At 45.5% G+C, this 25276-nt stretch overlaps 1 protein-coding gene and 2 long non-coding RNA genes across 3 annotated transcripts; 2 read left to right on the top strand and 1 right to left on the bottom strand.

Moving 5' to 3' along the window:
• Positions 1 to 429: 429 nt before the first annotated feature.
• Positions 430 to 1875, bottom strand: LOC138913444 (uncharacterized). Its single transcript, XR_011419186.1, has 4 exons — positions 1436 to 1875; positions 1306 to 1380; positions 1097 to 1251; positions 430 to 620 (listed from the first exon to the last, which is right to left on the bottom strand). It is a non-coding gene; the product is annotated as an uncharacterized lncRNA (long non-coding RNA).
• Positions 1876 to 8080: 6205 nt separating this feature from the next.
• LOC108058546 (uncharacterized) lies at positions 8081 to 8841 on the top strand. Its single transcript, XR_001769961.3, has 3 exons — positions 8081 to 8167; positions 8255 to 8348; positions 8425 to 8841. It is a non-coding gene; the product is annotated as an uncharacterized lncRNA (long non-coding RNA).
• Positions 8842 to 21012: 12171 nt separating this feature from the next.
• Positions 21013 to 24188, top strand: LOC138913297 (uncharacterized). Its single transcript, XM_070216549.1, has 3 exons — positions 21013 to 22099; positions 22184 to 22317; positions 23490 to 24188. Exons 1-3 carry the CDS (start codon positions 21013 to 21015, stop codon positions 24186 to 24188), a joined length of 1920 nt encoding a protein of 639 aa, XP_070072650.1.
• Positions 24189 to 25276: the final 1088 nt, after the last annotated feature.

Genomic DNA, 25276 nt, shown 5'->3' with positions numbered 1-25276 from the left:
ACTCTCCCCTACAGTAATTAGTTCCTACCCTGTAGTTCGCCGGGACTGGTCCCGAACTAGCGAAATCGCCATACACCGGGGGCTTAGGACTAACTCCCGTTCATACCACCCGCAATGTAAATTTCTATCCACTTTTACCACGGCATGTCCTAGGCGGTGGTCATATGGCGAAGTTCTGCATTACCTTTCGCCACAAAAGGGACCGATAGGTGGTCCCATATTATACCCCTTTTCGCCACAAAAGGGGCCACCTATCGGACCACCTATCGGTCCCTTTTGTGGCGAAAAGGGGTATTAAATGGGACCACCTATCGGTCCCTTTTGTGGCCAAAAGGGGTATGAAATGGGGTTGGTGTTTTCAATACCAAAAAAGCTGGATGCTATGAAACTTCCCAAGAAAAAATACTTTTTGTTAAATTAATTTATTGTATTATAAGTAGACAATTTTTCTATTTATTTAATTTATATTTATTGAACAAATTCCTCTGCTGACACGTTTTTGTTGAGTTCCTCATTGTTGTTATTATTTGATTTGAATTTATTTTTAAAAAATCGTTTCTTTTGCAATTGAATTGCCTTGGGAATCAATATTTCTGCATTACCAGATTCTGAAACAATATCTAAAAAAAAATAAGATTTTAGTGTTTTAAAATAAAATGAGAACAGAAACTAACTTCGGCAAGCCAAAGTTTTAATACCCTTGCAGCTTTCAGGAATAAAATTGTGACTAGAAAAGCATAAATATAAAATAAGAATAACCAACAGTTCAATGTAGACTTATTTCTCGCTTTTGAAACTTGAACCGACAGACAGACGGACATGGTTAAATGGATTTACTTTATAGGTTTGAAAAGGTCTCCTTTACTGCGTAACAAACTTCTGGACTAAATTATAATTCCCTCTGCATGGGTTTAAATATATATTTTTAGATTTTGTTATACAAGCCTCTTTACATCAAACCATGTTTTAAAAGTGAAAAGCAGAAAAAGACAGAAAGAAATAGGATTAAAGACAGATGGCATTCTAAGTAAATAGATTGAAATTGAATCAAGAAACTAAGTGTATTATAAAAAATACAGTTATAAAAATAACCTACCGTGAAGTGCACCATAGAAATGTGTAAAGGAGTTTACGGCTTTTTTTTCCAGACAGGCCCCTAACATTAAATCCCACAACAAACTCATCTGTGAGAACCCTCCGCAAGTTTTTTAAACCCCCTTCTGGCAGCAACAACGATCTCATGGCTTTAATCTAAAAAGGAAGAAAATTTCACTAAAATATTTATATCAAAGAAAAAAGACTTACGTAGGAGTCCTTTGCACCACTATTTCTCCTTCTCCTCTTTAACAAATCGACGAATGTGCCTGTTGCTGTTCATGGCTAAATATCACACATTATTAGGTATTTCACTTGCACAACTCATGGTGTTACTCACCTGTTGACGACACTTCAGATCACAACAAAATATAACACTTTAAATGTACAATAAGACAAATTAAATACAATGTTTACAAAATTTGGCGCAAACGTTGGGTTAGTGATGGTAGCGGGGTTGGGTAGTTATGGCAATCCGTTACGATTAATATTGCGACTACCGATATCGTATAATCGATGGCAATAAAAACATTCGCTAATATTATTTTTGTTTAGTTCTATGTATATAAAATTAGGTACTTATATATTTATTTTATATATCTAAGCACCAATAAAATCCGCTTGTTATGGAAGGAAAGAAAACGTTTTGCTACTGAACCACCGCTATTGTTAAAAATATTGCTGCAGCTAAATTGCTCATTATTAAATATAAATAATATAAAAAGAAATAAAATTCTATCATTTATTATTTTATTTTATCTCATTATTAAGTTTTTATTTTATTATTTTAACTTTTTTTAAATTTGTTTTTTATATAAACAAAATAAAGTTGTATTCGTTATTAAAATCATTATATAGTTGTCAAAAATTTCATTTTACAATTTTTTTAACTCATATAGAAGTGTTCACATAGAAGTGTTCCCTCTCCGATAACTCTTTTGCTCTTGTAAAAAATACACACGCCACCTATTGACCCTTAAGGGACCACTGGGTGGTCGATCCCTTTTCTACCCCGAAAGTGCCACCGGCCCCCTTGAGAACTACAGGGTATTTTCAAGTGACCAAATAAACAGCCGCTCGTCGCGCAAAACCCCGAAGTCTCTATACCAGCAGTCGGCAGCGCCCTATTAAGTGAGCATAGGGGTTTGTTCTGCCGGCGCGCTGCTCGCACATGTATAACGTAAAACAGCGGTCTGCACACACACATCGATGAGCTGCCCAGTGCAAATTACTTACACAAATATAAAACAAAATGTCAACGTACATATGTGTGTGCCGACCGCTGCTCTATACCCGTGTTTTCGATAATATTTCTACGCGGATTTCCACCGCCGTTTTCCCTGGGACTTTAGCACTTCTACGATCAAGCCGCCGCCCCAACATCGTTAAATATACCAATTCACCATTGTGACGTAGAGCGTAGTTTTTCAGCATACAAATTAAGACATTCGGAAAAATAGTAAAAACTTCGAATTTCGGCAATTAAGAGTAAAATTGACAATATCTCGGGAACGGCTGAACCGATTTTGATAAAACATTCACCAAAATGATTAGCTTCGAACTCAGCTCGAGCTCAGTAGGAAATAAAAGTTTTAAATGGCCAGTGCTAACTAGCGCCAAATTCTAGAATATCGAATGACTATCGATGTATTAGTATGGTTAGTGTCTACACTACGTGCAGAAATAGAAACATGGGGCACCCGATGGCCGTGGGCGGCAATTGCCCATACAGATTAAATGTTTGGCAATTATCTCGAAAACTGACGATAATAATTTAATGAAACTTTTAATATAGTTAGTTAATATAGCTAGTTTAGTTAGTAATGTAATTAGCAATTTTCTGGGATACCGTGCGATGTAAAGCACGCTCTGTGCAAGGAGAAATAATTAATTTTAAGTTAGCGTCGAAAACAGGAAGGACCCGATGGCCATTGAGGGCATTTCCCCATGCCGCTAAACTGTTGGACAAAAATTGTTTGAAACTTTTACTATAATTAGTTCATTCAATTTCTGATTTTTTGGGATACCGTGCAACATGGAGCACGCTCTGTGAGAGGCAAAAATAATTAATTTAAGTTAGCGTCGATATTGAATCTGTAAGTCGGTTGTTGTGTCGGATACTGCGGTTCATGTCATAGCTGGCCATGGTTCTTATACTGGGGTTTGCGGTATTCTAATATCCGTTTAAAATTGAGACATTGTTAGGCGATTTTCTCGAAAACTGACGATAATTTTTTAATAAAATTTTCAGGGAGCACAGCTTAATTAACCCCCCCCATCATACTATAAACTCGAAATTGTGAAGCACGCTCTGGGTAAAAAAGGTATGGATAAATTAATTTTTAAGGACTTTTTTTGTATGGGCGGATTCAGAGGTTGGTCCAATGTTAACTGATTTTCTCAAAAACTGCCGAACATTTTTTGATGCAATTTCCTTAAATGTCCTTCCAAGGACGACCTTTAATCTAAGCTAGCGCGCATTGTGGAGCACGCTCTGTGAGTGGAGATATTCCCCAAATAGTAGGACCTGATTTTTTGAATGCATTTTTTTCACACTTTCGAACATCGGCCAGACTTGCGAATTACCTAGATCGAAAGAGAATTTCATTCTAAACAAGTTTGCAGTTAAAATTGTTTGATTTGGCCCCCAGAAGTCAAAAAATAAAAATTGGCCCCATGTTCCAGATTCCACCGTTCCGCTATCGCCGCTAAAGTCACCGACGCTAACTTGACGCACATATATTTTTCGACTAGTAAAACTCTTAGCTGAACTGAGTACTAGGCTTTAAGCCTATTAGGCTTATTGTTTTGGCTATCGTCAAATTATTTGTAGTTTGTTATAATCGGAAAAGCGTTCGCAAACTGGTTGATATGAGTGGGCCAAAATGTAAGCTGTTATGTGAACGAAAACATCAATGTTTGCAGCGAAGGCTCAGAATATTTTCTGCACTTCATAAACATTAACTAACAGGGTCTTCCCACAGAGCTCCATCCACCTTTCACCATCCGTTGAACGGATGGTCCGTAAGGTTTTGCCGTTCCGAAAATTTCCCAGTTAGACCGCTATCCAATTTTGACGGACTTTGACGGGCTCTTTTATCCGATAGTTAGGCGATGTTTTTTCGGTGCAACTCTGAATTCTTTCTCTTGACTGTGAAAACTAGAACGATGACTGCGAGAACAAATCAAATCGATGGCGGGAAAAAATTTAATAATGCAAAAGCTCATTGTTTTTTGGCTCTTGTTAAAGTATTTATAGTTAGTTATGAGCGGAAAAGCATTTGCAAAATTTGAGTGGGCCAAAATGTAAGCTGTTCTGCGTACGAAAACATCAATGTTTGCAGCAAAGACCCAGAATATGTTCTGCACTTCGAAAATAATAACTACTATTAATTAAAGGTGTACTATGTACTCTATAAAGATCCAAAGTTGCTATAAATTAACAAAACAGCAGAAATTTGGGTTTGTTTACAAATTTGCCATATTAATATTGGCTAGACAGAGGCGTAGTATGAGCGGAGTGTGGCGTACGGGGGGTTAGGCTCTCCCGCAGTCAGCAATATGTATGCATTTTTGTTATAGTTTAGATATGTTTTTTAACTATTATCTTAATCTTTTTATTGTATTATTCTACAAAAGGATTAGGAGTACGCAATTTTACGACAGTTTTCCCGAGATGAAATCCCCCTTCGTTAATTTTGAGCTGAGCAACTGCTCTTCAGTCAGCTGTTATTGGAGGGTGGATGGAGTTCTGTGGGAACACGAGTTTCACATTCGTCAAAAATCCCAACCGTTTCAAACGGATGGACCTATGGGAAGAGGCTATTAAGCATTGTTTATTTTTTTCCCGCTATCGAATTGATTTATTCTCGTTTTCAACGTTCCAATTTTCACAGTCAAAAGGAAGAATTCAAAGTTGCACCGAAAAAACATCGCCTAATAGGGTCTTTCCACAGAGCTCCATCCACCATCCGTTGAACGGATGGTACGTAAGGTTTGCCGTTCCGAAAATTTCCCAGTTAGTCCGCCATTCAATTTTGACGGACTTTGACGGGCTCCTTTATGCAATAGTTGGGCTATATTTTTTCGGTGGAACTCTGAATTCTTCCTCTTGACTATGGAAAATGGAACGATAACTGCGAGAACAAAAGTGTTCTTTGTACTCCTAAAAAGTTCCAAAGTTGCTATAAATAACCAAATATAGCACAAATTTGGGTTTTTTTTTACAAATATTTCATATTAATATTGGCTAGACATAGGCGTAGTAAGAGCGGAGTGTGGGGTACGGGAGGTTAGGCTCCCCCAGTCAGCAATATGTATGCATACTCGTTATAGGATATGTTCTAAAAGCTCAGATATGTTTTAAACTATTATCTTATGCTATTTAAGCTATAATTCTACAATAAGATTAGGAGAACACAATTTTACGACAGTTTTGCCGAGTTCAAATCCACCTGCGTTTATGTTGAGTTGAGCCACTGCTTTTCAAGTCAGCTGTTATTGGATGTGGATGTAAACTCTATGGGAAAACGAATTTCACGTTTGTCAAAAATCCCAACCGTTTCACACGGATGGACTCTATGGGAAGAAAGTTAAAGAATATTGAATTTAAAATTAATTAAAAATTAATCCGGTTATTCTCCAAGCCGATGTTCTCCAGGGCTTAATCGCTTTGAAACTCTCCTTTTCAGCAGGACCAGATATGGTTCCTAGCTGTATTTTAAAAAATTGTGCAAATTTTCTTTCCAGTCCTCTAACAATCCTTTTTAATATGTCTATAAATCAATGTAAATTTCCATCCGCTTGGAAGGAATCTTTCATTGTTCCGCTGTTTAAAAAAGGTAATAGGTCCGATATTGCTAGCTATCGGGGGATTGCAAAGCTCAGTGCTATTCCTAAATTATTCGAAAAATTAATAACTAGTCAATTGCAGCATCAATGTCGGTCGCTTATTTCGCCATGTCAACATGGCTTCACCAGGTGCCGATCTACTACCACCAATTTGCTTGAGTTTACCTCATTAGTAAACCGTGGCTTTTTCCATAAGCAACAAACTGATGTTATTTATACGGATTTTTCCAAAGCATTTGACTCGGTAAACCACTGTGTACTTATAAAAAACTTAATCTTATGGGGTTCCCTCCAAAGTTGTTAGCGTGGTTACTTTCATACCTCACAGACCGCTGTCAGAGGGTGAAATATAATGATATAACGTCCAAAACTCTATGTCAAGGAAGTCATTTGGGACCCTTATTATTTGGCTTGTTGATTAACGACTTACCTCAAGTTATTAAGTCCGCAACTGATTTAATGTTTGCTGACGACGTTAAACTGTGTATGTCTATGTCATTACCGGATTCTTGTTCTCGTCTTCAATTAGATCTTGACTATTTACAGACTTGGTGCAAACTCAATAATTTATATCTTAACTATTCTAAATGTAATGTTATGACCTTTTATCGTCGTAATCCGTCTTTGTATTCGTACTCCATTGACAGCAATGTCCTTCAACGTATTTCTACTATACAAGACCTGGGAGTTTTATTTGAGCATAAACTTTGTTATAATGATAAAATACAATACAATACAAAAAAGCGCCCACACAATGCACATTTGCGCGTTTGCACAGTAAAATAGGCTTCCCACAGAGCTCCATCCACCATCCGTTGAACGGATGGTCCGAAAGGTTTTGCCGTTCCGAAAATTTCCCAGTTAGGCCGCCATCCAATTTTGACGGAGTTTGACGGGCTCTTTTATCCGATAGTTAGGCGATGTTTTTTCGGTGCAACTCTGAATTCTTCCTCTTGACTGTGAAAAGTGGAACCTTGACTACAAGAACAAATCAAATCGATGGCGGGAAAAAATTAAATAATCCTTCAGCTCATTGCTTTTTGGCTGTTGTTGAAGTATTTATAGTTAGTTATGAGCGGGAAAGCATTTGCGAGCAGGTCAGAAATATGTGTGCATACTCGTTATAGGATATGTAATAAATGTTCAGATATGTTTTTAAACTTTTGTTCACGCCAAAAGGGCGTTTAGTTTCGGCAGGCAGTGTCGAGCGGCAGTTTTCTCCAGATCTCCACATCTCGCTCGCTCGCACTGCCCTTCGCTCCCCCTCTCCAACTCTCCCCCAAGTCACCGCTCCACTCTGGAGCCACTAAGCTTAGATAATTGTAATTAGTTCATATTTCCAAGTGCACAAATAAACAGCCGCACGTCGCGCAAAACCCCGAAAGTTTTCCCCGTATTTTCCATACATATTTCCGCGCGGTTTTTCGCCGCATCTCCTTGGAACTCAACCACTTCTACGATCAAGCTACCGCCGCCCCAAAAACTATTATCTCAATCTATTTACTGTATTTGTTGAGGGTTTACCTGAGGTTGTAGAGTTAATATCCGATCGAAAGACCAAATTTAAAATGCGCGTCTCAGATTTGTACGTCGTTCACATAGACACTTTATTTCGCAAGTGGTCGCCTATTTTGTCGGCGCCAATTCAGTCCTTACAAAAATTCTTATTTTAAAAGGGCTAAATTATAAATGTATTTTTTAACACTGATCGTCCGTTTAATATTTAAATTTGAACTAAAAATATATAAATGTTTAACATTCTTCTCCCAAGTATTGCATTATAATTCAGTTGGCAATACTTAAGCTTTTAAATTGTTTTCTTAACATTTAATTTAGCTAACTTAACAATGGGTCTTTTGTAGATGTTTCCTTTTATCTTAACGTCTTAGCTAACTTAACAATGGGTCTTTTGCCTCGGCAGAAGCGACTCGCTCACCAACCCGTCTCTCTCAATCACCGTCACCGACGGAGCCGACTAAACGGCGCCAGAGACGACGCTCTATCAAATTTCTCTCTCTCAAATTATGCAAGCGCGATCGTGGCAAAGGGAAAAGAACAACAAGAGAGATTGAAATGTAGATTTGGTTTTTCTCGCTCAGTATTCTTTTTATATTTCCGAAAAGCAGGCGCCGTCGTTCCGCGTTTTTCAATTGCGTTCTAACTGTGATAAGTTGTTTTCGAGTTCAAACAAAAGTGCTATTAATCAAGAATGAATTTTTAGGTAAGTAATTTTAATGGGTATTTTAACTTTGTCTTGTCAAAATTATTATAGCTTCTCATTTTTTGAATTTGTATGTTTTATTTTTAGGTCAAGCTGATGGTACAAGGTGCATAAACAATATAATTTCAGATGAGATCATTTTGTCCTACAGCCCATAAGGATGTTATTCTTGCGTTTCTAAGTAAGTTTTTATCGTTCTTGTCTAATATTCTAATATTATATAATATATTATAAAAATATATATTTTCCAAATTCAGATCCCATTGGTCAGGTGAAGCCTGCAGAGCCTCCGGAGATGTGTGAAAAATATCCATGCGCGAAAACGGACCTCACCAAGATTCCGGAAGCCATGACAAACGTACCGAAGACCCTACAAGTCACTGTAGTTGGTAAAAATCTATTAATTTAATGTAAAAGTATGAAAAAAATTTACCAAAAGTGATGTTGTAAAATGAAGTGAAAAGAAAAAAACTTTTGATAAAGGCGATGAAATTCAACATGTTCAGATTGACGATCTGGCCACACACACAATAGCGGCAGAGAATTTGGGCAAAAGGGAGCTATCGATACTTCTAGAGAGAGAGGGAAAGGGCAGTTGGAGTTCGGAACTGCCCCGCGACGCTAACGAAGCTGCGCTATTCTGGTTGATTGCTTGTTATATATAACACACTTGAAGCCCACAAATAAATAGTAAAATTAACTAATTAACTTTCCAAGTGTTTGTATGACTAAAGGAGCCCCTTAATTCTATGACCCCTAGCTGCCGGCAGAAGGGGACACAACTTAACATGGTGGCCCATGAGGGGAAGTCTGCAAGCATTTGTTAATAATGTGCAAACAATTTAAATATATATAAAAGCATAACTACGAAGGTTACAAGAAGGGCGCGGGGGAAGCTCAGTTAGTTCGTGCAGTGCAACTTCACGCGGTTCGACGAACCCAGATGAAACATACCGGATTATTGTTAAGCGCCGCTTTAGATAATAGCTTATCTGCGCTCAGGCGGGACGTACCGTTTGTTTTCTCCGCTTTGGTTTTGTACTGGAATTTTGGGTAAGGAATAAGTGTCCTAGCTGAGCGGCATTAGCTGGGAAGGTTTTATTTACACTATTCAACATGGATCTGGAACCAGAAACTCCGCTGTCCTTGGATCAATTTATTAACCTCCAAGTTGACAGGCACAACGCCTTGAAAAACATTTTGCAAAAATATAGAAAGGACGCGGCAAGTAGTACAACGCAGGTATATTTTAAAAGACGTTTTCAGCAAATAGAGGAATTGCGGAGTGCGTTTTTGATCGCTCACGAGCAGGTTGTCAACATAGACGGCTATGCGGAATCAGCGTATGTTACCAAGCATTTACGTTCCGAGTTTGAAGAACGGTACATGGACGCCTATTGTCTTTTCGCCGAGGATCAAGAGAAGTTTGTGCCAGCGGAGTCTCAGACCGCGACGGTGGCCGCTGCTGTCGGACCGACGGCTGAGGTTCGCATGACGATGCCACAAATGACAGTTCCCAAATTCTCAGGTGCGGCCGTGGACTGGCCAGGTTATTTTGACCCATTCAACAGCCTTGTATTCAACAATCTGTCGCTTACCGGGATGCAAGAGCTGCATTTTCTTAAGGAATCGCTCCCGGTCGGACGCGATAACGACGCACAGTGGGGCGAAAAAGCCAAAAGTCTGCCTTAAATCAGCGGAGCCCTATAGCGAATGTCTTTTGATGGGGCATTCTTAAAGGCAATTAAAGATGTAAAAAAACATCATAAGGTAAATTTTTTTAGTGAATTTTTTTTGTTGTAAAAAATTTTTAAGAAAAAAAATTGTTTTTTTAAGAAAAAAAAATAAATAAATTAGTTATAGGGTTCTAAGTTTCCCAATATTTTTTTCAAATCGGTCAACTATAACTTATAGGTACCATATAAACGCTTATTACAAGGGGGAATGTCTCGGTTCTATTTCAATATTGGTTCATATAAGTTGGGATATTTATCATTTTAGCTCCATGCTTACCTTTTTTTTAATTGGTCAATGATATCTTATAGATGTCATAGAATCAATCAAGGAAATATAGCATATTTTCAAAAAAAATTGGTAGAAACCGGTATTTATTTCATATCTGTATTTTTAGTAAAATAACATAATTTAAAATTTTAAACCCAAATTTGTTTATTAATTTATCATTATCTTCATTAATACCTTTACATAAGTAAAATATCTTCATGATGTTAGGGCGCGCGGATAACCAGGGCTGACGATATTTCAAATTATGAACATTTCTTGCTAACTTAAACTGCGGTTTTCTCAGAAGAGGCACAAAAGGGCAGGCTAATTTTTTCAGACAATGTAGTTACATATCTAAACTTTAAAAAAAAAAGAATTAAACGCGGATCTAGGGTGTAACACTACTTTACGTCCAAAAATATCCAAAAAATCCCAATTTTATTGGACCCCTTTTAAAAAATTAAAAAAAATAGTAATTATGTATCTAAAATTTTTATTGTTTTTTTAATATTTTAAGAATTGGTTGCTCCTAAAATTTTAATCGTTACATATACAACTTAGGCCCTTGGGCGCATTCAGAAAAATTTCAAAGATGTGTAAAAATACCTTTTTTTCTTATTGGCTAAAATTATATATCGAAAAATCCACTTTATAAATCTGTAGTGGGAGAACCATTCATCACAGATCACTCTTTCCTTTTGATTTGTATAGAGAATTCAATTGTTTTTAAAGTTGCATTTAAACATTTTGAAAAATCTTAAAATAATAAAACCATTTTGGCAGGCTTTTTGTTCTAGGCGCCCCACAGTGCGACGTGCGCCAAATGCAGCTCACCGACTCAAACTTCTCGGTAGCTTGGTCCCTGATGCTAAAGCGCTACAACAACCCGCGCCTGGTTTTCGCTCATCACATGAACGCTGTTTTTTTGCTGCCGAAAATACAGAAGGAGTCGTCGAAAGCGCTTCGGACTATGCTCAGCACCGTCAACGTGTGTCTCGCCGCCTTCAAGCGCGTCAAGGCCTTAGAAGGGGAGGCACATCATTGACTGGCGTATGCTTAAGGTGCCATCATTGCGACGGCGGTCACGTTCTGCGCCGTTGTCCGACGTTTCTAGCTATGCAAGCGTGGAGGCGTAAGGAGGTTGTAGGCAGGGCGAAGCTGTGCATCAACTGCCTCAGCAAGGCTCAAGCGCTTCCCCCCTGCACCAGCAACAAATGGTGTCAGGTTTGCGGTCAGCGTCATCATACGCTGTTGCACTTGCCGAGTGGATCTCAGCCCGCCATCGCTCCGCAGACGCCCTCGGCCCATACGTCGTCGCTGCAGCCGCGATCTTCGATGGGGTCCAGGAGCAAGCACATGGTTAACTTCAAGGTTCTAAGCACTAATAACTGTTTTTCGTTAGACGTCTCTTCGGCATACGTGTTGGACACGGTCACTTCGCTGCTGCCCTGCACAAGCTTCTCGCCGCAACGATGGACCCACATTCATGGACTTCCGCTGGCTGATCCGGAGTACTACCCTTCGAAGAGGATTGACCTTATCTTGGGAGCGGACCTCATCGCGCAGATCATGATGTCCGGTATGCGAATAGGAAGTTCTACGGAGCCAATTGCTCAACAGACTCAGCTGGGATGGATTCTCTCAGGTCAAGCCGCCGACGCGACCAACTCCACCAGGATCCGTTGCCATCATGTAGTCTCCGAGGCGGAGTCGCTTCTGAAGGGCTTTCTCGAGATCGAGACCGTACCAGACCGGACGGCTCGTACGGAGGAGGATCGGTGGTGCGAATCGTTCTTCCAAAGAACGCATTCCAGACGTACGGATGGACGGTACGTAGTGCGCCTCCCTTTTAAAGGGTATCTGGATCACAACATCGTGTTGGGACGATCTCACCAAGGAGCCCTTAACCGGTTTCTCCAGCTCGAGCGGCGACTTTCGGCCCGCCCGGTGCAAGGGAGACAGTACGCTGAGGAGATTGAGGAGTATTTTACCTAGGGACAAATCGCAGCCGCGGAAGGATCCGAGAGCAGTTTATGTGTACGCACTCCAGCCGGATTGCATCATGTGCAACCCCACCATGCCGTCTACAAGGCAGAAGATTCTGTCACGAAGCAAAGGATAGTGTTTGACGCCTCCGCGAAGACCAAAAAGACAAAAAATGTATCGCTGCATTGACGTTCACCCAGAGGACACACAATATCAGCGGATTTTATGGCGGGCGGCGGATGGAAACATCAAGACAAACGCATTGTCGACTCTGACGTTCGGGACGGCATCCGCACCATACACAGCCATTAGAGTCATACACCAGTTGGCGCAGGACGAGAAGGATTCTTTCCCAAGGGCCGCCGAGGTCTTAATGGGGGAGATATATGAGGACGACATATTATCCGGAGGTCACACTATGGAGGATGCGGAGGAAAAGCGGATGCAGGTCGTGTGAGCTATAAAATCCGCTCGGATGGAATTGCGTAAATGCTCGAGTAACGACCCGCGACTGCTAGGCTCTGCTCCGCAGGAGCATCGATTTGACCAGACGCTTTTAAATTGGGATACAAGGGATCCGGTAAAAGCGTTGGGGATGTACTGTTTCAAGTTTAAAACAAGAAAGGAAGCTACCTTCGGCCAGCCGAAGCTTATATACCCTTGCAGATAAAGTAATGCTCACTCGGTGCAGTTCCAGGGATTCCAGATTCAGCGTTTCTACTTAAATTTTGTTTTTAAGTAGTCAAGAATCAAAACGCCTACTTCCTACAAAGTTACAATGAATTTTCTCATATTTGTTTGAATATTCCTATGGAAGCCCTAAGATATAGTGGTCCGATCTGGCTCGCTCCGACATATGTACTACCTGAAATTGAAAGACGACTGTCGGGAAAGTTTCATCGCGATAGCTTTAAAACTGAGAGACTAGTTCGCATAGAAACGGACAGACGGACAGACGGACAGACAGACAGACGGACAGACGGACAGACGGACATGGCTAGATAGACTCGGCTATTGGTCCTGATCAAGAATATATATACTTTATGAAACGTCTCCTTCACTGCGTTGCAAACATCTGACTGAAATTATAATACCCTCTACAAGGGTATAATGAATTTTGACTTTCCAGATTGCACGACGAAAAGGACTTTGCTGGCCCCTATCGCGCGTTTTTTCGATCCGTTAGGTCTGATAGCTCCGGTGATCATAGCTGGAAAGCTCATTTTAAAGGAGGTGACTTCGGTCAAGGTGGCGAACAGCGAGGGAGTGCAGGTGTCGTTGGACTGGGACTCACCGCTGCCAGCAGCGATTCTGGAGCGTTGGCGAGCGTTTCGCTCCGACCTCCCAGGAATCGAGGACATCGCCGTCAGTCAGATCCGGCCTCCGTAGCCGGTGTGCAGCTGCATGCGTTCTGCGACGGGTCGTCGTCGTCTTATGCTGCCTCGGTTTACATGCGAGTCGAGCACGTCAACGGGAACGTCAGCACGACCTTGCTTGCGGCCAAGACAAAGGTCACTCCAGTCAAGCCGTTAACCATACCCATGACGGAACTAAGCGGAGCGGTTCTAGCAGTCAAGCTTGTCACATGGCTATCCACAGCGGTTCAATTGGGCGGAGTTCCGGTGGAGACTTTCTTTTGGACGGACGCCACTATCGTCTTGCACTGGTTGGCTGGATACGTACAAAGGTGGAAGACCTTTTGGCCAATCGAGTCGGATTCATCCTGGACCATTCGGACCCAAGTCAATGGCGGCACGTGGGTACCGAAGACAACCCAGCGGACTGCGCGGCCAGAGGACTGACACCTAAGGAATTGCAGAACTTTACCCTGTGGTGGAGAGGGCCATGCTGGTTGTCGCTCGAGCGAGATTCTTGGCCGAAGCAGTTTCCCAGCGTGATTTTACCGATGCACCACGCCTCTCCAGTCCCTTCATTTATCATCCGTTTTTTCCACGTATAGTCGAGCCGTTCGAGTGGTCGCCTACCTAAGGCGTTTCGTGTTCAACGCTTCGCACAAACCGAGCCGACACGCAGGATCCTTGAGCATATCCGAGCTGGGAGTTGGTGTGTGTTAAGTTCTGGGACGGACGCCTGCGCGGGCGCTCCGCCTAAAAACTCGCGCAGTGGCAGTGTACCTGCAACAAAAAGTGGTCAGAAGGCGCACAAAGCCTCGTCGTGGACTCACCTGTCGAGGCAACAGCCCACCGCCACAGGTGAGGAACTCCATGCTCCTACCACTCGGAGCGAGGTTGTTGGTCGGGGGGGGGGAGAGGGGATCGTTCTCTGCATCGAACTTTCTCTTCCACTTTCTCTTTGTGTCCCAACACTCTCTTTGTGCAGCAAATGTGGATGCCCCCACAAAATTCCGCCGGTCACGTCAGCTGATCGAGAAAATCAGCTGCGACCAGTGTTGGTCAACGGGCGACTCGCAGAAGGCTGGCAGCGCTGCAGCTCTGCACTCACGGAGCTTTGCACCACAGCGCCCCCTATGGCGGCTACTATCGCTGCCTGCCGGAAGCTGATTGCTACGAGCTTCACTTGTGGATCGCGCCAAAAACCGCAGCACACTTTTCCGGGCTGCTGCTCGCGATCCTTGGCAAAGAGGACGAATTTTGGCGTTTTTCACCGCCGAGGTACGCACGGGTGTAAAAGGTCATGGAACTGACTGACTGCCATCCTCACCGCCCAGGCGGTACACCCAAAACGGGGCTCTGGCGACCGAGACGGGGCGGTATATCCTCCATCAGCAATACGTCGGAGGGAAATCTTCGGCCGGCGATGGAAACGTACCCGGTCTGGAAAAACCCACGTAGCGTCTGTCCCATACTGGGCGGCTGCGTGGTCTGCGTCTGAGCCACAGTGGCCGGCAGCTAACACACCTGGCAGCAGGTATAAAATGCAGCCTCGCATTGGGCCAAAATGCACATGTTCAAAGGAATGTCTTCGCAAAACGAAAATACTCCAGGTGGCAGCCACAAATGTGGAAATCCACCCGCGGGGGAACCCGCGGCCAGGGCAAGGATTCTGGAGGCCCTAAAAAATATTCCAAAGAAAACCGATGTGGCGGTGGCTGACTTGGCCGCCACTGAGGATAAAGCACCAAGCCAAGAAAATAATAACGTAGAAGGGCCCTTGGCTTTCAGGAAAAGCAGCCGGCTCAGGCGAACCCCGGTTCGTACGCCGGGCGGCACCTTGGAGCCACACATGGCCCCTGAGCATGGGGACAACAACACCCCCAAAAGAGCCCTGGAAGAGACCAGCCCAAACGCTCAGAGGAACACGCCGCCAAAAAAAAGCAAGGCAACAGAGGAGCCTTCCGTCCTTGACAACCTGTCGGAGCTAGGGAGGATCCTGGATGAAGTCCTGATCAGCGTGAACGATGGCAAGGTGCGCCACATCACGATGGCTACAAAGGCCAAGCTAGCGCGCATGAAGCAGCTGCAGTCCAGCATCGGAGCGTGGCTGAACGCACCGAACGTAGCCGAGAAGGAGGGGCCCACTGAGGCTGAAATGGTATGCCCAAACTGCTCGCACCGCAAGTTGGATACCGCGGAAAAGGCCCAGCAAACCATGAAGGTCTGGACTAGGGCGAGAACAGTTCAAACCGAACAGAGTCTCCCCGAGGAGGTAGCCCAACCCATAGAGGGCAGCAGGCCGCAGCAGCGCGATCGCACAAAGTCGGCGCCCGTGGCGACCAAGGTACCGGCCTCGAGAGTGCCACAGGTCCAGCAGACGGTCAGCGCACAACCACGCAGACCAGCGTCAAGCGTCGGCATGGGGCCAGAAAACGGATGGAGCACTGTGACCAGGAGAGCGAGAGGCAAGACCAAAAAAGGCAAGCGTGAGCGCCCGGAAGCCGTCATTGTCCAAGCGGAAGGGAAAACATATAGTGAAATTTTGGCGATGGTCACCAGACGGGATGATAACCAGCTCTCAGACTTGGGCAGCTGTGTGAACAAGGTTCGGCGCACGGCAAATGGCAACCTCCTCCTGGAAGTGGCCAAAGCAAGCGAGAAGAGCGCAGACAAAATGAGGGAGAACATAGCGCAAGTACTTGGCAGCAACGCCGAGGTCCGCGCTATAACTGAGGACTCCAAGGTGACGGTCTTCGAGGTCAGAGGTCTCGACGCGCTGGTGAGGGAGACGGAGCTTCCAGCTGCAATCGCTAAGCAGTATGGAATAGATGCGAGAAAGGTGAAGATTCGCAGTATCCGCCCTAGCTTTTCTGGTACACAGACGGCCGTGTTCAGCCTGCCAGTTCCTCAAGGAAAAATGGTCACGAGTCACAGGCAGATCAGGATCGGCTGGTCCTTATGCCGGATCCGGGAGTTGGGCGGTCCACCGCGGTGCTTCAAGTGTCTGGAGCTAGGCCACATCGCGATCAGATGCAAGAGCCCTATCGACAGGAGCGGGAACTGCTTCAAGTGCGGTGAGCCGGGCCACATGGCCGCAGGCTGCTCCAAGGAACCGCGGTGCCTCACCTGCGCCACAGCGGGCATAAAGGACACGACGCACCAGACAGGCAGCAAAAAATGCCCTTCCGGTTGCAGTGGTGCTAGCACAACATCGACTTCATGCAACTGATTCAGCTAAACATGAATCACTGCAGGGCGGCCCAGGATCTGCTCATGCAGACAGTTCGAGAGCTGGGCTTGGAGGTGGCAATTTTGAGCGAACCTTACAAGGTCGGAAACGATCGACGATGGGCCTCTGACATAAATGGCACAGCAGCCCTATGGCTTTGCGGCGGAGACGGGCTCGAGATGACCAACATCAGGGCGGGCGATGGGTTCGTCCGAGCAAAAATTGGAGACTTCTGGGTGTACAGCTGCTACCTAGCCCCAAGCGTATCCGTGAAGGACTTCGAACGGATCATGGACGACCTCTGCAGCGACCTCCGAGGGAAAACCAAAGTGGTGGTTGGAGGGGACTTTAATGCCAGGGCCGAGGAGTGGGGTTGCCCATCCACAAACGCCAGGGGACGCGCTGTCACAGACACCGTGGCCTCGCTTGATGTTGTCCTGCTCAACGAGGGCTCCCAGCAAACCTTTAGCAGAGCCAGTGGTGGATCTATAATTGATCTCACGTTCGTGATCAGCTCCTTAGCCAGCCGAACATCCTGGAGGATCGGCGATGTGTACTCAGCCAGTGATCACGAAGCCATACTTCTGACCATTGGCGTCACAGCGAGCAACAGACTGCCGCCGGCTGTACTCAGGAAGGCCTACCGACAGAACACGTTCAGTACCCAAGCCTTTGCCAGAGCGCTGGAAGGCTTGTCGGTCTCCGATGGGGACACTGCAGACGATGCAGCAAACAAGCTGGCAGCTCGTCTAGAGGAAGCCTGCGATGAAAGCATGGACCAACGAAGGACATTCCGCAAGGACCATTCGCCTGTGTACTGGTGGACGGAGGAAATCGCGAGGCTGCGGAGGACCTGCCATCGGGCAAGAAGGTTGGTCCAGCGTGCCAGGGGCACACCGAACCTGGAATCCCTCAACGAATCGTACAAGGCTGCGAAGAAGGCACTTAAGCTTTCGATCAGGGACAGCAAGAGGGAATGCTACTGGAAGCTCTGCGACGAACTCGAGAACGACCCTTGGGGAAGAGCGTACAAGATGGTTGTGAAGCGTATGAGTGCTGGCAATAGATCGCCATCAGACCCGTCGGCCCTAGAAGCCATCGTACAAGCGCTTTTTCCAGCGGGACGTAGGCACTCCATTCCCCGCTGCACTAGTGGAATCAGTGACTCCATATGTCCTGTCACGGAGGCTGAACTCCTGGCGACTGCTAGGGTCCTACCCAATAAAAAGGCACCTGGACCGGACTCAGTCCCGAATGGAGCAGTCAAGGCCCTGCTCTCTCTCCAGACGAAGGCGGTAGCAGATTTGTTCAACAAGTGCCTAGTGGAAGGGACCTTTCCCGACCGGTGGAAGCGCCAAAAACTTCTGCTACTCTCGAAGCCGGGAAAGCCAGCGGGAGAACCCTCGTCGTACAGGCCCATCTGTCTGTTGGATACCATCGGGAAGGTCTTCGAGAGGGTCATAGCAGCAAGGCTGAACGCCGCCCTTGAGAGCGCAGGAGGACTTTCTCCCAACCAATATGGGTTCCGAAAGGGAAAATCAACCCTGGATGCGATCGGGAAAGTAACCAGGATTGCGGCTGAAGCCATCGCAGGCGCAAGATGGAAGGGAGGGACGAAGGAGTATTGCCTTTTAGTGACCCTCGACATCCGGAATGCGTTCAACACGGCGGATTGGGGAAGAACGCTGGAGTCACTAAGGTCCTTCAACATCCCCGGGTACTTGCTGAACGTAGTCCACAGCTACCTCAGCAAAAGGCAGCTGTCCGTCGACACCTCATCCGGACCAAGGATCTACGAGGTCACTGCCGGAGTCCCACAGGGTTCGGTGCTCGGGCCTTTGCTGTGGAACACTATGTACGACGGTGTCCTAAAGCTCCCAATGCCGAGCAACACCAGCATAGTCGGCTTCGCCGATGACGTGGCGCTGGTAGTGGTTTCCAAGCATGTGCCAACCATAGTCGCGACTGCCAACAGGGCGATTAAAGCGGTGGAGGCGTGGCTTTCTGTGGCGGGCTTGGAACTGGCAGCACAAAAAACAGAGGCTGTCCTAATCACGAGCAGGAGAGTGGTGGAGACGGCGGAGATCCTGGTCGGTGGGACCACAGTTCAGTCACAGCGTGCCCTGAAGTATCTGGGAGTAATGCTAGACACACGCCTGTCGTTCCGCGAGCACCTCGAGTACGCGAACAAGAAAGCGAGGGAGACGACAAGATCGCTCTGCAGGATCCTGCTGAACACGAGAGGGCCGAAACAGGACAAGAGGATACTCCTCGCGAGCGTGGTCAGGTCACAATTGCTGTACGCGGCACCGGTATGGGCGGAGGCCACGGCTAAGGATAGCTACATGCGAGAGGTCAACTCGACATATCGTCTGTGCGCTATCAGAATATCGTGCGCCTTTAGAACCATCTCTGACGATGCGGTTCTAGTCATCGCTGGCCAAGTCCCGCTGGGAGAACTGGTACGGGAATCCAAGGATATCCGCACCACCCTGAGTCTCATCCAGGATGATCCGAGGGCCAAAGCCGAGGCCAGGGCCCGCTCCAGAATGCAGAGCGTCAGCAACTGGCAGAAAGCGTGGGATATCTCGAGCAAAGGACGGTGGACCCACAAGCTCATCCCTTGCATCGAGGCGTGGGTAAATCGCAAGCATGGCCAGGTGGACTATTACCTAACGCAGGCGCTAAGCGGTCACGGCTGCTTCCGGAGCTACCTAAAGCAGTACGGACACGAGACGGAGGATGGGTGCCCGGAGTGCGGTAGCGGGATTGCGGAGGACGCTCAGCACGTCCTGTTTGAGTGCCACCGGTTCAACCACGAGCGCCAAGTGCTGGAGGAGATAGCCGGGGCAAGAGTCCAACCGGAAACCCTCGTTCCCCTGATGATAGGGAACCAAAGGACGTGGGAGGCAGCAGCAGCATTTGCAGCAAACGTTCTGCGGACGCTGCGATCGCTGGAGAGGGAAAGGAGAGGAGCAGCGGTTTAGGTGGCCATTTTTCGCGCGAAGCAATGCCTTGCGGCGGTACCGTGCGAAGTCGCCCCTAATCACGCTTAGTCAATATTGTTAGTTTAGATAGTCATTGTTGTTGTTAAATAAAGGAATACAAAAAAAAAAAAAAAAATATCCGAGCTCGACGATGCCATGTTTTGTATCGTACGGATGGTTCAGGAGGAATCGTGCACGGCGGACCTTCGATCTGTAAAATCCTCAAAGCCGATCCCTTCCCAAAACAAACTGCTGCGACTGTCCCCCATTCTGGTTGAGGATATTTTACGGGTATGAGGTCGTCTTAGGTTCTCTGCGTTGCCGCCGGACAGGCGCCACCCCGTTGATGAACCAAATGGTGATGAACAGGTGCTAAGAAAGTGCTAGTTTCTGGCAGTGATGAGGCCCTAGGACATGCCCATGTTAAAATCAGCGCTATTTTTCATACAAATTCACTACTGATTGAGCGCTTAGTGCTCTGAGAAGCCTTCCACATATTTAACAATTTTAGGTCTCCATCCGACACATCGGAATGAAAGATTCTCTAAAATTTGGATTAATTAATATATTATTTGGCGTAAAAGGCTCTTCATCTGGTAAATCAGATGACACAAACAAAAGTGGACGACTGTTCATCATGAATCCAATTTCGCAAAGCAAAGTTTTAAGTGTGTGCTCTTTTGGTAATCGTTCTTTAAGTAAGAAACAAAAATATTTTTTAATAGATTGAATTAAACTCGACCATGTGCAATTTTTTTGTGACAAGAACTGTGTATTTCATCATTTGACCAATAGTCAATTATTATCTTAAGATCCTTACTTGCTCATTTAAAATTGGTCCCATTGTCTGAGTATAGTTTTATTGGAAAGCCACGACGGCAACCAAACTGACGAAACACATAAATGCATTACAAGACAAGTCCTCTGCTATTTCTAAATGAACTGCACGAGTGGTCATACAAGTAAAAATTACACCATACCTTTTTACATGACTTCTGTTTACCAATACCTCGATAGGACCGAAGTAATCCATTCCAACTTTAAGAAAAGCTCTTTCTGTTGAAACTGGAAACTGCTACACAGACTGACTGGAAGCCGATGTATGTTTGTATGTGAGGGCTGTGATTTCAAGTGCGTTGTTGTAAATTCAATAACACTATGGGTAACGACGATAAAAAGACAGGTTCACCAGCCAATACTTCCCCAACCGATCCGTTCGCTTAATTGCACGCGAGACAGAAGGATTTGTGGAACAGGTTCACGCGGGACCAGGATGTCAGTCACATGGCCTTAACGGATTCTGGCTGTACTGTAGCCTGGGATCTCCTCGTCAAGCGCTACAACAATCCTCGTCTCCATTTTATGCACACCATGGCAGCACTGTATGGTCTCGAGTCGGTTCCCAAGAAAGCAGCAGAATGTATCAGGCACGTGCTAACCCTGGCTAATGTTGGCATTAGTGATCTTCGCCGTTTAAAAATAGACGTTGACTTCTGCGAACACTGGCTAGTGCATCATCTGTTAACCAAACTGCCAAGCAGCACAACGCAAGCGTGGGAGCACTCGTTGGGGAGCTCCATCGTGATTCCAACCTTTTCGATGTTGGAGACTTTCCTTCTGGAGCGCCTAGTTAGCATCGACCTCATCGAAAATCGAAATCAACCACTAGGAACTCGGTCAACTCCAGGACAATCTTCCCATCCACGTGCGCCTAACCGATCCACCTTCAATTCCACTAACCGCCACAGCTTTCATGTGACTACTGACATGGGAGCACGCCAGTGCACTCTCTGCCAACGAGACCATGTTTTCAGGAGATGCCCCAGTTTTCTCGCGAAGGATTGCTTTGCTCGTAATACGATCGCCGAACGCATCAAAGCATGCCTCAATTGTCTCAGCACAGGCCACGCGCTTAGCCACTGTAGCAGCACTCGCAATTGCTTGCAGTGCGGCCAACGCCAACTGCATTTTCCGAACATAGCTCAACATCTTACCAACTCTGCCCTATCGCGACAGCCAACGAATGGTGTCCATAGCGCGCAGGGCACCCAACAAAGCGCAGCATCACGCTCATCTGTTTTGTCTCAACAGCACAGCTTAGCCCCCGGCTCAACGGCTTCGAACGAGACGCAACTCCTCAGCGCAGTTGCCACACATCGAAATCCATCCACCACGATTCTCGACACGGCCCTAATCCGAATTGTCAGCAAGCAAACGGGACAATCTGTTTTGGCCAGAGCGTTGATTGACCATGGCTCGGAAGGAACACTTATCGCCGAAAGCGTAGTACAGACGCTGGGTCTCTCACGCACCCCCATATCTGCGGAAATAACAGGGATCGGGGATTCTTCTCACAACCGTTGTCGACATAGTACCAATTTTTTCCTAAGCTCGATTTTAGGTTCCCAGTTTACATCGTTTGTATCCACTGCATTTATTCTCCGTACACTTACAGGGCACCTTCCAAAATCGGATATCGACCCTCGCTCATTCCAACACCTTCAAGGATTGCAATTCGCCGATCCCAATTTTGACCGATCCGGTAATATTGACGTGCTTGTGGACCAATCGCACAAAACACTCTTCTTGGTTGGATTGTTTTTGGACCAGTGACGGAATCCATGACACACTCCATCACTGTCCGTTGCAACGTCACGAAGCTCGATCATCTGGTGCAAAGGTTCTTCGAACTAGATAGGGTGCCGTCTGAACGCCAACTCACCACAGAGGAACGATGGTATGTAGAACACTTTCGTCAAACCCATGTTCGACAGCCCAACGGAAAATACATGGTCCGCTTACCGCAGAAAACTTTGTTCGACCCGTCACAAGTTCTAGGCCGGTCAAAACATATAGCCTTGAATCGTTTCCACGCATTTGAGCGAAAACTGCAGCATCGCGATAAGCTTCATCAACAATATGTCTAAGCAATCGAGGAATATTTTGACTTAGGGGAGAGTGGGGTAATTTCGTCACAGGGGCAATTTCGTCACCTGCAATATCTCGGAATCCATAAGTCTTAAAAATATATAATTTTTTTTGTTTTAGTTTCTCAAGACGGCATGACACAACCAATGCATTTTTTTGCACAGAAGGCCAAGATAATTAAGCTATAATATTAAATGTGTTTTAAAAGTTCAAAAGCTACATTTAGTTCTCGACGAAATTTTTTCTGTATGCCACAATTCAAAAGGAATAAGATACACGATTTTTTATATAATACACAGTGTTGTAATGTGCATTTCTGGGTTAGTGATTTTTAACTTCGCGCCTAATTTCGGAAGAAAAATAATTATTTTTAAAAAAGTACTGTCTGGGGAAATTTCACCAACCTATGCTTAGGGTAAATTCGCACCTATTTTAAATACATATTTTTTTATTTGACGAGCTGGCTAACGAACAGACTACCGGCAGCAGCAACAAATATAGGACGTCAACAAAAATGGTACGCTTGATCAGTGTAGCATACTTACAGGCGTAAAGTTCCCTACATTTTTCAGGTGACGAAATTGCCCCAATGGTGTGGCGATTTTACCCCCCTCTGTGTGGCGAGATTGCCTTAGTATATTGGTTTTACTTTTTAATTTTGTATAAATCACCAAGGTAATTAAAAAAATAGGAGAATGTCACATTTTAAAGCTTGGTGCTAACCGCATTCAACAATAAAAATAGAAATATGATAACGTGTCTCAAGATGGACAAAAAATAGCTTTGAAAAAATACTGACGAAATTACCCCACTCTCCCCTACAACAAATACAGGAAGTCACTACAAGCGAAGACAGTCACTCTCAGACCAACACAAATGGGAAGCTCGGCGTGTTCTGCAGCACGATTCCACACCATGCAGTCCTTGAGGAGGACAGCCTGACTACCAAACTCAGGGTAGTTTACGACGCCCCTTGTAAGAGCTCCAACGGGAAACCACTGAATGACGTTTTATGTACTGGCCCAGCTCTACAGAACGATTTGGGAGGAGTGATTCTAAATTGGCGTTGTTATCGCTACGTTTTCATGGCTGACATCCAAAGGATGTACCGATGTATCGAAATGCATCCAGAGGACTCTCAATTCCAGCGCATTTGGTGGCGTGACAAAACCGGAGAGTTGAAAGAGTTCCGTCTTACCACAGTTACCTTCGGAACGGCATCAGCGCCATACACGGCGATTCGAGTGATCCACCAAATAGCTCAGGACGAACGAGAAAATTATCCGCTAGCAGAAAAGGTGCTGAAAAGGGAGATTTATGTTGATGACGTACAAAGCGGCCATGAGACCACGGACGGTGCCATTCGAGTACGAAACGATGTCATAGCAGCCCTCCGCTCTGCCGGTATGTATCTTCGCAAATGGGCAGCAAGCCACCCAGCGTTGCTTAGCGATATTCCCGAAGTAGATCTCTGCAACCACTCAATCTTCGAAATGGACAATAAAGACAGTATTAAAACGCTTGGACTGTAGTGGCAGCCCAACCTTGACGTCTACGGATTCAAAATCCATTTCACGATCAATCCCACACTTTCGAAAAGGTCTCTTTTTTATTAACAGTGGCGCGGCTCTTCGATCCATTAGGATTTTTAGCACCCGATAGTCATGTCCAAGATTCTCCTCAAGGACGTATGGAGCTTCCGTATGCAAAAACCTGATGGCACTTACAGTGCACTCGATTGGGATGACATGTTACCAGAATCTTTGGCCGAGCGTTGGCAGCAATATCTCGAACAGCTTCCAGAAGTTCAACACATTCGAGTACCACGCTGGTTCGGCTGCGACTTCAGCAATGCGATCTCGCTTCAATTGCACATGTTCTCCGATGGGTCGTCCCTCGCGTATGCAGCATGCGCCTACCTTCGAGTACTCGACACTGCTGGAAGTATACACACACACTTAGTCGCAGCTCGCTGTAGGGTTACACCAACAAAGCCTCTCACCATACCAAGAGTGGAGCTCTCAGGAGCAGTTCTGGCTACCAAGCTCGCCACATGGATCCAGCAGCAACTTCACGTGCCTCAGTTGCGTGTCACAGTGCACTACTGGTCAGACGCCATGATTGTACTTCACTGGATATATGGAGATCCATGCAGGTGGAAGACTTTTGTAGCAAATCGAATTGGCAGTATCCAAGAGGTTAGCTCTGCTTCTCAGCGGGGCCATGTGGCTACACAGGACAATCCTGCGGGTTGTGCAACGCGCGGTTTAACACCACTACAGCTAGCGCATCATAAGCTCTGGTGGAGCGGCCCAGACTGGTTGCAGGAACCCGAAGATCATTGGCCCAAGGTAACTCCGACATCTCCAGATCCGAGCACACTCTGCGAAGAACAGGCAGCAAAGGTTATACACGCTCACACCTGCTCATCCACTGATTCCTTCATTGAGTCATTTTCGTCAATCGACTTGTATTTTCCACAGCATTCATTAATAGCTTTATCCACAATGCTCGCTGCAAAAAGGAGGCTCCGCTTTCCAAGGCAATGTCTACGCTGGTTCTTATTGTCCAACAGGAAGCATTCTCTAACGAACTGTCCAAGTTGCGAACAAACAAATCG

Source organism: Drosophila takahashii, chromosome 3R (assembly GCF_030179915.1).
Source record: "Drosophila takahashii strain IR98-3 E-12201 chromosome 3R, DtakHiC1v2, whole genome shotgun sequence".
NCBI classification, from domain to species: Eukaryota; Metazoa; Arthropoda; class Insecta; order Diptera; family Drosophilidae; genus Drosophila; species Drosophila takahashii.
The sequence above is the reverse complement of the archived record's forward strand: the minus strand, read 5'-3'. Positions and strand labels throughout refer to the sequence as shown.

What these genes read in the sequence shown, in the direction of transcription:
- LOC138913297 (XM_070216549.1), top strand. Translation starts at nt 21,013, where the DNA reads ATGGCCTTAACGGATTCTGGCTGTACTGTAGCCTGGGATCTCCTCGTC. An exon ending in TCACAACCGTTGTCGACATA is followed by an intron (nt 22,100 to 22,183) that starts GTACCAATTTTT and finishes GTACACTTACAG; the next exon opens with GGCACCTTCCAAAATCGGAT. An exon ending in CGCACAAAACACTCTTCTTG is followed by an intron (nt 22,318 to 23,489) that starts GTTGGATTGTTT and finishes CAACAAATACAG; the next exon opens with GAAGTCACTACAAGCGAAGA.